This window comes from Oncorhynchus nerka, linkage group LG19 (genome assembly GCF_034236695.1).
Source record: "Oncorhynchus nerka isolate Pitt River linkage group LG19, Oner_Uvic_2.0, whole genome shotgun sequence".
Taxonomy (NCBI): domain Eukaryota; kingdom Metazoa; phylum Chordata; class Actinopteri; order Salmoniformes; family Salmonidae; genus Oncorhynchus; species Oncorhynchus nerka.
Window position 1 is genome coordinate 39511941 of NC_088414.1, and position 12363 is coordinate 39524303.

The window sequence follows — 12363 nt, forward strand, 5'->3', positions numbered from 1 at the left end:
TTCCTGCATTCAGATGTTGTTGCCTTATGGAACGTTGGATTGCTTGCTGCCAGGCCAAAGCCTCCTCTTCCATGCTGGATATTCCCCACAATGTCTTGGTGCCTAAGGGCTGATGTTGCTTGCTGCACAGCCTTGTATGATGTCCATTTCCATCCAGTTTGTAGTGGAGGTGCAGCCATGCTAATGGTCTTGTCTTTGGATTCCTTCAATGTCATCTGAAGTCTTACTTTAGAGCACTTGTACTCCTCCGTTAGACTTGTAAGAGGTAGCTCAAGAACCCCTTTGCCATAGAGGCCGATGTTACTCAGGCATCGTGGGACACCCAGCCATTTCTTCACATATGAGGTAATGGTTTGCTCCATTTTCTCCACTGTTGTTATTGGGACCTCATAGACGGTGAGTGGCCTTCCATGCTACATTACCCGGGGGAGAAGTCCAAACTGTAGGCACCAAAGCTTGAGCTTCCCAGGCAGTAGGGTTTTGTTGATGTTCTCAAGACCGTTGGCGATGTCCTGCCTTACTGCGATGTCCTGCCTTTGCTGCACTTGATCTTTATCCCAGAGGCTTTCTTGTACCATCTACCCAGGCTCTTGATGGGTGGCTCAGACACCGTTGGTATCGGGTCATCTCCAATGCAGAACCTCACATCTTTAAGCTGTCCCTTGACTATGGAGATGCTTTGAGATTTGCTTGGCTTGATTTTCATCCGGGCCCACTTGATGTTATCCTGCAGTTTTGCAAGTAGCCACCTGGTGCATGCTGCAGTGGTGGTCAGTGTAGTCATGCCATCCATGTATGCTCGGGAGACAGAGCCCTTCCTTAGTTCTCTCACCACCGACCACCCATCTCGATGCCCTGATGATGACTTCCATGGCCATAGTGAAGGCCAGAGGAGAAATTGTACAGCCATTATGCCTACTTCCATATGCTGCCATGTTGTTGTGAAGTCAGGTGTTGTGAAACACAATTGCAGGTCTTGGAAATAGGCCTTTACCAGTGTAGTGATGGGTTCTGGTACATGGAAAATGTTGAAGGATTCTCAGAGGAGTTCATGGGGAACTGAGCCAAAGGCATTGGCCAGGTCAAGGAAGATGACATAGAGGTCTCTCTTGTCCTTCTTAGCTGTTTGGATCTGGTGCCAAATCATACTAGTATGTTCCAGGCAACCAGAGAAACCAGGAATGCCTGCTTTCTGTACAGATGTATCAATGTACTTGTTCCTTTCCAGGTAAGTGGACAGCCTCTGTGCTATTATACTGAAACAGATCTTCCCTTCAACGTTGAGAAGGGAGATTGGTCGGAATTTACTGATGTCTGTCGCATCCTCCTCTTTCGGGATTAGCACACCACCAGCCCTTCGCCATGCCTTTGGTATTATTTCCTTCTGCCACACTATCCTCATGAGCCTCCAAAGAAAGCGTAGAACATCCGCGGCGTTCTTGTAGAGCTTGTATGGTACTCCATTAGGCCCAGGAGCCGAGGCCGCTCTTGCTCGTCGGACAACATTCTCTACTTCCTTCCATTTTGGAGGGTCAGTGTCCAGATTGAATTCTGGTGGTTGAATAGGTGGGATGTCATGTGGGATGATTATCTGCCTTTTCGTGTCCTGGTGGACCTTTTCCATGTGTTCTTCCAGTTCAGGCTTTGGAGTTTTTAGGATTCCGCACTTTTCCTTTGCGAAGAGGTCTTTGACAAACTTAAAGTTTTTTTTATAGAACCGTGTTCTTGAGTGTTCCTTCTTCCTACGAAGTTTCCTTACGTTTTCCGCTCTTCACAAGGTTGCCTGCCGACATTTGATGTCTGCTTGGAGTAGCATGAGACCTTCTCTCTCTGCATCAGAGGCCTTCTTCCACTGCTTTCTCAGCTGCCTTCTCTCTCTGACAAGTATCTCGATCTCTTGCTGCCTCCTAGATTTGGCTGGCGCGGGTGGTGTCTTGCCACTTCTCCTTTCGTTTACTCCAAAGCGCTCTTCTCCGTAGTGGTAGATAATGTCTCCCATCCTTTCAAGCTTTTTCTCTGCTGTTCCTACCTGTTTTTCCTAGATTTTTGTCAGGTCGTTGTTGATTGTTTCCCACTCTCTCTTTTCAACAGTTTTGGGTCACTTCACACTCGGTCTGTGCCCTTTGATATTTTCCTCTTTTAGAGGTCTCTGTGGTTGGGTGAGTTCATCCACCGGCAATTCTGTGCTTGTGTTATCCTCCTCCGTTACAGGGGTGCTGATGCTCTGAGAACTCAGCGTCCCGTTGCTGTGCTTCATTCGACTGATTTGACTGGCTGCTTCGTAAGAAGTACTGGTCAACGCGAGGTCCCTGTCTCTGCTCTCCCAAGCACCTTTTCCTCCCTTGATGGATCCTTAACCCCCTTGCCGATGTTACTCTCTCCCAACCACAGCTGCACACCTGAAGTGTGTGTCCTGCTGCTGTTATGGTTGTCTCTTGTGCTGTGTTTCTACTCGTAGTCGTTTCCGTTCCTGGGTCCGTAACCGTGTGATCAGTCGTTGAGCCATCTTGCACCGCAGCTCTCGCAGGCTCTAGGGGTATGTTCCTTTGTTGACTTTCAGTAGCACTTAGCGGGTGTCTCCAACATACTGAAGTAGTGTCGGAGACTGCCAACATGGGTAGCTAGCCCATGACAGCCCCAGTGGGGTCTATTCCCTCCGGTCAGCTGTCTCTCCAAGCTGTCGCACAGACTTTCCTATGTTGTCAGCTGTCCTTTCACAACAGTCACTGGACTGGTCCAGATGATCAGAATCATAAAACACGGGATGAGATGTTAAAAACTGTCCATTGTGCCCAGTGGCATGGGAGGTTTATTTCTTAGACTAGGTTAAGATGTCAATTTTGGGACACATCCCAAAAATGACACATCCCAAAAAGGACACATGATGGAGGTGCTCTTCACCAGGGAGGAGTGTCCTCCATGTCGGGCAGGAAATCAAAACATTGTTCAAGATTCTGTGGCAAAACCAGCTTTGTCAAGCAACAAAGTGCTCGCTCTTTTTGATGTGATTATAATTATCTATGTCTTAAAATCAATACATCATTTTTTATTCCAGTTTTGATGTAAACCTTTCTCATAACATTTCTTTCATAGATTATGAATTTAAGAGTGTGAATGTAAATAATTCAAATAATATGTCATTATTAATGTTTGTTTTATTTTACTTTCAGCTAATGTTCAGAGATGTTTTGAGGGGGTGGACAAGGCCTCATTAAGGGCTACCATGGCCTACAAGCTAAAGGACGTCGTCACCCAAATGAAGCCAAAAGCAGAATAAAATTAATTTAAATCATTTATTAATATAAATACGTTTTTTTGGTCTAAATTAAGTCATTTTTATGCTAGATTATCTTTTCTATCTAATGTCAATGTTAAATAAATCCCATGAAATACCCACAGAAATTAAATGAATAACCAGTTTTCTTGTTAACAGCTTAACAGTTAACAGTTGACACTATGCATTGGGGAAGGTAGCGTTCTTCTGGCATCCGCCAAACCCAGATTCGTCCGTCGGACTGCCAGTTGGTGAAGCATGGTTCATAACTCCAGAAAACGTGTTTCCACTGCTCCAATCGTCCAATCGCTGTGAGCTTTACACCATTCAAGCTGTTGATGCTCCTATATGTTTCCACTTCACAATAACAGCACTTACAGTTCACCAGGGCAGCTCGAGGAGGGCATAAAGTTGACAAACTGACTTGTTGGAAAGGTAGCATCCTATGACGGTGCCATGTTGAAAGTCACTGAGCTCTTCACTAAGGCCATTCTACTAACAATGTTTGTCTGTGGAGATTGCATGGCTGTGTGCTCGATTTTATACTTCTGTCAGCAACGGGTGTGGCTGAAATAGCCCACTAACTTGAAGGGGTGTGCACTTACTTTTTGACAAAAAAAAGATAGAGAGAACTTGAGAGATGGCCAGGGATGAAAACTTTCTGTGATTGACATCATGAGTGAGGTAAGAATGGTGACATCACCAGGGTGGAGATCTCTGATTGGCTGTTGGCTGTCTTGTCAGAGGGCATGTTGCGTATAAAGTTGGGAGGTACAGAACGGCTAACGTCACACACCTCTGGGGCCACTGGTTGGAAAGGAGGTAAGGATGGAGAGGGAGAGAGCGAGAGGGAAAGAGAGAGAGAGAGAGAGAGAGAGAGAGAGAGAGAGAGATCATCAAGGGTCTTCAACATCTCTCTCTTTTATGTAACTCTCTCTCACTGTCTCTCTATTACTCTCTCCATTTTAGGAGTCAAGGATGGGGAGAGAGAGTTCATCCAGGGTCTTCAACATCTCTATGCATAAGGATTTGCTGGGAATATAACTAAACATAGACATAGAATGAATAGATTATATGTCCATGGAATTAAACATGGCTTGTTTGTCTTGTCTGTCTCTGTTCTCTTTTATGTAACTCTCTCTCTCTCTCACTATCTCTCTATCACTCTCTCCATCTTAGGAGTCAAGGAAGGAGAGAGATACTTCATCCAGGGTCTTCAACATCTCTCTCTTTATGTAACTCTCTCTCTCACTATCTCTCTATTACTCTCTCCATCTTAAGAGTCAAGGAAGGGGAGAGACACTTCATCCAGGGTCTTCAACATCTCTCTCTTTTATGTAACTCTCTCTCTCTCTCACTATCTCTCTATTACTCCCTCCAACAGGTGGAGGTAAGGATGGAGGTTGTAGGGTCTTCAAGATCTCTCTTTTAAAAAAATGTTCCTCTCTCTCTCTCTCTCTCTCTCTCTCTCTCTCTCTCTCTCTCTCTCTCTCTCTCTCATTCATTATCTCTCTCTTATTCATTATCTCTCTCTCTCCCTCACTCATTATATCTCTCTCTCTCTCTCACTCATTATCGCTCTCTAACTTGGGAGGTATTGATTGTAAGAGGCTCTGTATCTCCTCCACCATCCCCCCCACCTTCCCCAGTACAGTATGTTTGAGGTGAATGAGAACTACACGCGTGTGTCAGAGTTTGTGATCGTGGGCTTCCCGGGGCTCCATCCAACCTTCTACCAGCTGATGGCCTGGTTCTTCTTCTTCATCTATGTGATCACGGTGGTGGGGAACCTTCTGCTAGTTGTGCTGTTTGCCCTGGAGCGCAGCCTGCAGAAACCCATGTACATCATCATGCTCAGCCTGGCTCTGTCAGATATAGGTAAGATAATCAGATGGGTTCTGTCAGATATAGGTAAGATACTCAGCCTGGCTCTGTCAGATATAGGTAAGATACTCAGCCTGGTTCTGTCAGATATAGGTAAGATACTCAGCCTGGTTCTGTCAGATATAGGTAAGATACTCAGCCTGGTTCTGTTAGATATAGGTAAGATACTCAGCCTGGTTCTGTCAGATATAGGTAAGATACTCACCCTGGTTCTGTCAGATATAGGTAAGATACTCAGCCTGGTTCTGTTAGATATAGGTAAGATACTCAGCCTGGTTCTGTTAGATATAGGTAAGATACTCACCCTGGTTCTGTCAGATATAGGTAAGATACTCACCCTGGTTCTGTCAGATATAGGTAAGATACTCAGCCTGGTTCTGTTAGATATAGGTAACATACTCAGCCTGGTTCTGTTAGATATAGGTAAGATACTCACCCTGGTTCTGTCAGATATAGGTAAGATACTCACCCTGGTTCTGTCAGATATAGGTAAGATACTCACCCTGGTTCTGTCAGATATAGGTAAGATACTCACCCTGGTTCTGTCAGATATAGGTAAGATACTCACCCTGGTTCTGTCAGATATAGGTAAGATACTCACCCTGGTTCTGTCAGATATAGGTAAGATACTCAGCCTGGTTCTGTTAGATATAGGTAAGATCCTCAGCCTGGTTCTGTCAGATATAGGTTAGATACTCAGCCTGGTTCTGTCAGATATAGATAAGATACTCAGCCTGGTTCTGTCAGATATAGATAAGATACTCAGCCTGGTTCTGTCAGATATAGGTAAGATACTCAGCCTGGTTCTGTCAGATATAGATAAGATACTCAGCCTGGTTCTGTCAGATATAGATAAGATACTCAGCCTGGTTCTCTCAGATATAGGTAAGATACTCAGCCTGGTTCTGTCAGATATAGGTAAGATACTCAGCCTGGTTCTGTCAGATATAGGTAAGATACTCAGCCTGGTTCTGTCAGATAGAGGTAAGATACTCAGCCTGGTTCTGTCAGATATAGGTAAGATACTCAGCCTGGTTCTGTCAGATATAGGTAAGATACTCAGCCTGGTTCTGTCAGATATAGGTAAGATACTCAGCCTGGTTCTGTCAGATATAGGTTAGATACTCAGCCTGGTTCTGTCAGATACAGGTAAGGGTTCGTGGTAGAATATTCAAATGTGTACACTATCTCTTTCTTTCTCTCCTTCCCCAATGTGACTGCCGATGGAGTTTAAATGTGTCTTGCTGGTGCTCAGGCATTAATGAGAGAGGAGAGGTCATGAGAGAAAGAGTGTCCTGTTAAAATGTGTCTCATATGTGTCCTTCCTTCTTTAATCATGTGGAGAGTCCCTCTATCAGACAGTCATGTACAGATCTGTAATCAATCAGTGATTACTTACAAAAAAGGATGAGCATTTAAACAGAGCTGCTGTGTAGCGTTTCCCTCTCAGAGACAGAGGCAGAACAAGGGGCCCAGAATGTTTCCACAGTGGCCCTGCCCTAGGTGATAGCCTGGTGCTGGTGGGACAACAGGAGGATTTCATTCCATGCCTGTCTGTCTCAATAGTCTAACATGGTCTCCGCTCACATCTTCCTCTCTCATCCCCTCTCTCCTCTCTATGCTCTTTCTCCGCTCTCCTCTCCCTTCCCTTCCCTCCCCTCATCCCATCTCTCCTCCTCTCTCAACTCTTCTTCTCTCTGCTGCTCTTTTCTCTGCTCTCCTCTCTCCTTTCTCCGCTCCTCTTTGTTCCCTTCTCCCCCCCCCCTCCCTCAACCCCTCTCCTCCTCTCTCTTCTCCTCTCTCCTCTACGCTGCTCTTTTCTCTGCTCTCCTCTGTCCTCTCCTCCTTCTCTCTTCAACCCTCTCCTCTCTCTCCTCTCTTCTCCTCTCTCCTCTCTCTGCTCCTCTTTTCTCCACACTCCTCTTGTCTCCATTCCCTTCCCCTCCCTTCCAGGTTTTGCCACAGTGGCCCTTCCCAAAGTAATAGCTCGGTGGTGGTGGGACGACGGGAGGATCTCCTTCCATACGTGTCTGTTCCAGGAACAAATGATCCACTACTTTGGAACACTCAACTCTCTCATCATGTTGACTATGGCTATGGACCGATACCTGGCTATCTGTCACCCTCTCAGGTAACATAGATCTACCTAACCCTAACCCTAACCCTAACCCTATCTCTCTCATCATGATGACCATGGCTATGGACCGATACCTGGCTATCTGTCACCCTCTCAGGTAACATAGATCTACCTAACCCTAACCCTAACCCTATCTCTCTCATCATGTTGACTATGGCTATGGACCGATACCTGGCTATCTGTCACCCTCTCAGGTAACATAGATCTACCTAACCCTAACCCTATCTCTCTCATCATGATGACCATGGCTATGGACCGATACCTGGCTATCTGTCACCCTCTCAGGTAACATAGATCTACCTAACCCTAACCCTAACCCTAACCCTATCTCTCTCATCATGATGACCATGGCTATGGACCGATACCTGGCTATCTGTCACCCTCTCAGGTAACATAGATCTACCTAACCCTAACCCTAACCCTAACCCTATCTCTCTCATCATGATGACCATGGCTATGGACCGATACCTGGCTATCTGTCACCCTCTCAGGTAACATAGATCTACCTAACCCTAACCCTAACCCTAACCCTATCTCTCTCATCATGTTGACTATGGCTATGGACCGATACCTGGCTATCTGTCACCCTCTCAGGTAACAACGACAACAGCACATATTATGCGGTTATGATTTTATTGATGCAAAATAAATGAAGTGTGTTTGGGAGGAAAGTGTTTCATAATTTTTTGGGGTCCTCTCCCACTCTTCCTCCACCCCCCCCCCCCCCTCTCTCTCTCTCCCTCTCTTCCTCCACCCCCTCTCTCTCTCTCCCTCCCTCCCTCCTCCCTCTCTCTCTCTCTCTCTCTCTCTCTCTCTCTCCCTCCCTCCCTCCCTCCCTCCCTCCCTCCCTCCCTCCCTCTCTCTCCCACCCTCCCTCCCTCTCTCCCTCTCTCTCTCTCTCTCTCTCTCTCTCTCCCTCCCTCCCTCCCTCCCTCCCTCTCTCTCCCACCCTCCCTCCCTCTCTCCCTCTCTCCATCACCCTCTCTAGATACCCTATGTTGATGACCAACCAGATAATGAGTGGTCTAACAGTCTTCTCCTGGATGTCAGCCACAGTCTCACCTGCCATCGGCACCATAGACTTCACTAGGGTACTGGATTGATCAAATAATGTATAATGATAGTAGTGTTACTACAGCCATTAGAGGGCCTAACAGCCCGAGAATGTTTGCTGCAAAGAGTTCACCAAGGTAACACGTCACAAAACAATATTCCAGGGCACTACTGTTAAAAACATTTTTTTTAAGTCTAGGTAAATCAAATTGGCATATCTTTATCACAATTGGCCCAGCATCGTCCGGGTTTGGCCGGGGTAGGCCGTCATTGGAAATAAAAATGTGTTCTTAGTTAAATAAAGGTTAAATATACATATTTTTTAAGTACCCCCTCCACCAAAAAAATAAATTATAATAATAATAAATAAACAAACGAACGTAAGGCATTTTTTTGCCGAAGTACAAACCTTGGTATTTTATTATTTTCTCTATAGCCAATCATAGGAGTACACACTCACACACACTCCAACAGACACATAACATGCACACATACATAGTACACACACACGTCAAATCAAATACACTGCTGCTACTATGTTTATCATATATCCTGATGCCACCTTACCTCTATACATATCTAACCCTACCACCCCAGGATCCCTGCACATTGGGAATATGGTATGGAAGGGATATTGTTTATTATATTATAGTTTCTTCATATTTCTTGTGTTTTTGTTCTACCTTGTTATTTTTAGTGTTACATTGATATTGATGACTGCATTGTTGGGTTTGTGCTGTAGCTTGCAAGAAAGGCATTTCACTGTACTTGTGCACGTGACATTTAAACTTGACATTTTTACAATAAAACATATGCTGCAGCCAGAAGAGACTTTTGACCATTGTCCTCCTTTGAAGGAGTTGTTCCCCTTGCCATTCTCTTTGTCGTCTAGGTTACTGTTTAAAGGACATTGCGGAAGTAAAAAGGACCCTTTATAAATAAATGATATTGATTGAGAATTACACAGCATCTACTCTAAACGTGTCCTTGCTTCACCTCCCAGAAAGTAGCGTTTGGTGTGGCCAACCTGCTCCTTCACATTAACTGTGGCGCTCTTTTGGGGTCTAGGCCGGGGTTACGTACTGCTAATGTAAAAAGGGCTTTCTGAATACATTTGACAAATTGACAATTACTTTTGTGTGTGTGTGTGTGTGTGTGTGTTTTTATCTCCCAGAAAGTAGCATTCTGTGGTCCCAACCGAATTCTCCATGCCTACTGTGACGCTCTGTCCCTGACTAAACTGTCCTGCTCCGACATGGCGGCGATCCAGGGCAGCTCCATTGGCCTGGCCTATTTTGTGCTCCTCGTCCCCTTCTCCTTCATCGTCTTCTCCTATATCAACATCATCGTCACCGTGATGCGCATGGCTAACGCACAGGTCAGAATTCAGGGGTGGGGGTGCAGGGGGCTGGGTGGGAGGAGGGGTTGCGACTGCAGGGGGTCTGGGTGGGTGGGGGATGCAGGGGGTCTGGGTGGGAGGAGTGGCGGGGTATGTGTGTTTCCTGTCCTGTCCGTGTCGCTAATTTTATTAACTACTCACTACTAACCCTAACCCACTGAGAACATTTCTCCATCTCTCCCCTCTCTAACCCAGGGCAGGATGAAGACCTTCTCTACCTGTGCTACTCAGGGCTGTATCATTCTTATCTAAACTAAACCTTTCCTCTAACCCACTACTCTCCCCTCTCTAACCCAGGGCAGGATGAAGACCTTCTCTACCTGTGCTACTCAGGGCTGTATCATTCTTATTTACTACATCCCCCGCTTCATAGTGTACGCTACACCCTACATCCCCAACCTGATCATGACCCCTGACCTCCGCATCGGCCTCACCCTTTTCTACAGGTAGGTAAAACACAGGTTAGAGAGGTGGACCAGGATCCCAAAGGTTACTAGTCAAGTCCCAGGCCGGCGATGAAAAAGTGTGGAATGAACCACTACTTGTTGTGCCCTTAAGGATTGGACCCCTTTTTTAAAATGTTTTGCCTAAAATTACATCCAAATCTAACTGCCTGTAGCTCAGGACCTGAAGCATGGATATGCATATTCTTGATACCATTTGAAAGGAAACACTGAAGTTTGTGGAAATGTGAAATTAATGTAGGAGAATATAACACTGTTAAAATAAAAATAAAATTGTTCCATTGTCTTTGAAATGCAAGAGAAAGGCCATAATGTACGAAATTTAGATTTTTGTCGCTAGATAGCAGCAGTGTGTGTGAAAAGTTTTAGACTGATTCAATGAACCACTGCATTTCTGTTCAAAATGTTGTATCATGACTGCACAAATGTGCCTAATAGGTTTATTAATAACTTTTCAAGATCATAACTGTGCACTCTCCTCAAACAGTGGCATGGTATTATTTTCGTTGTAATAGCTACTGCAAATTGGACAGTGCAGTTAGATAAACAAGAATTTAAGCCTTCTGCCAATATCAGATACGTCTATGTCCTGGGAAATGTTCTTGTTACTTACAACCTCATGCTAATCGCATTAGCTTATGTTAGCTCAACCGTCCCACAGTGGGGGGACACCGATCCTGTAGAGGTTTTAAAGGGAAAATATTTCAGTGTTTCTGTGACAACCGACAAAGTAAAGTAATCTTCTTCTAAAGTACCTATTCTATTCTACAGCCTGTTCCCCCCGGTGGCCAACCCGTTCATCTATAGCTTCAGGACCAAGGAGATCAGAGCCGTCCTGGGGCGCTGGAGACAGTGCTGGAGGAACAGCCAGACAGAACCGAGTATACCCAAAACTGTGGCTGTTATCACTAAATGAAGGGTTAGGCTATAACATGTTAATTCAGGGCTATAACATGTTAATTCAGGGCTATAACATGTTAATTCAGGGCTATAACAGGTTAATTCAGGGCTATAACAGGTTAATTCAGGGCTATAACAGGTTAATTCAGGGCTATAACATGTTAATTCAGGGCTATAACAGGTTAATTCGGGGCTATAACATGTTAATTCAGGGCTATAACAGGTTAATTCAGGGCTATAACATGTTAATTCAGGGCTATAACATGTTAATTCAGGGCTATAACATGTTAATTCAGGGCTATAACATGTTAATTCAGGGCTATAACAGTTTAATTCAGGGCTATAACATAACACACTAAACCCAACACTGTCTGTTATCACTCGAAGACAATCGCACACAATTGGACCTGTAACAGTGTAAAATATCTGTTTCCACTTATAAATAGGACTTGTATAGGCTACAGAGTCGTCTAATTGCTCTGGCTTTGCTAGATACTACTATTCTCCAAGAATATGATGGAGATGAAACTAGACATTCATATAGCATCTTTATAAATCTCATTTTCAAAAAGCTCTCTGCTTGTGTTGTCTGTCTCAACCAGTATTGATTGATTGATTTTTTAATATTGATAATGTCCGATGAACAGGGGAGACTACCCTGTACCTTTATGTTGACCATCAACCAGTATTGATAATGTCTAATGAACAGGGGAGGCTACCTCTATAAAACTCATTACAAAAAGCGCTCTGCTGGTCTTTTACTTCATTCTCAACCAGAGTCATACTGTGTTCTAGCCAGAAGATGGCGCCGGATACTAATGCATACATTACCTGCCAGTATGACTCCTGTGATCACTGCTGATGAAGACAGAGCATATTAGTTTGAGTTTGGTGCTACCATCTACCAACAACATTATAGTGTGTGTAGGCTTAAAGTACGTCTGGAATTCAGCCGGATGCCCTATCTAAAAAGTAATATCAGACAGATGCAGTGTTTTTTGTGAATGTGACCCACGCTATAACTCGGGAACGTTGCTTTTAAAAGCTGCGCTGAGCTGAGGTTGAATCCTGGCCTGAGTATAAACCACTGGAACATGAAAGAGGTCCAGATGGCCTCATAGAGTCAATTCAAGTCAAATGGATGAATCACTTCTGGGACAATCAGGAAGAGTATGTCAGGGTACAAATACCAGTCAATAGCCCTATGTGTTCACAGCTTTGGATATAAATACCTACACAATGATTACATTAT

General features: G+C 44.7%; 2 protein-coding genes across 2 annotated transcripts; one reads left to right on the forward strand and one right to left on the reverse strand.

Moving 5' to 3' along the window:
* Nucleotides 1–1039: 1039 nt before the first annotated feature.
* Nucleotides 1040–1624, reverse strand: LOC135562552 (LINE-1 retrotransposable element ORF2 protein). Its single transcript, XM_065005052.1, has one exon. The coding sequence runs from the start codon at nucleotides 1622–1624 to the stop codon at nucleotides 1040–1042; it is 585 nt and encodes a 194-aa protein (XP_064861124.1).
* A 3196-nt stretch (nucleotides 1625–4820) lies between these two features.
* On the forward strand, nucleotides 4821–11781 carry LOC115124334 (olfactory receptor 10A4-like). Its single transcript, XM_065004584.1, has 6 exons — nucleotides 4821–5152; nucleotides 7112–7289; nucleotides 8284–8386; nucleotides 9523–9726; nucleotides 10045–10193; nucleotides 10983–11781. The coding sequence occupies exons 1-6, from the start codon at nucleotides 4930–4932 to the stop codon at nucleotides 11125–11127; spliced, it is 1002 nt and encodes a 333-aa protein (XP_064860656.1). The 5' UTR covers nucleotides 4821–4929; the 3' UTR covers nucleotides 11128–11781.
* The last annotated feature ends 582 nt before the right edge of the window (nucleotides 11782–12363 follow it).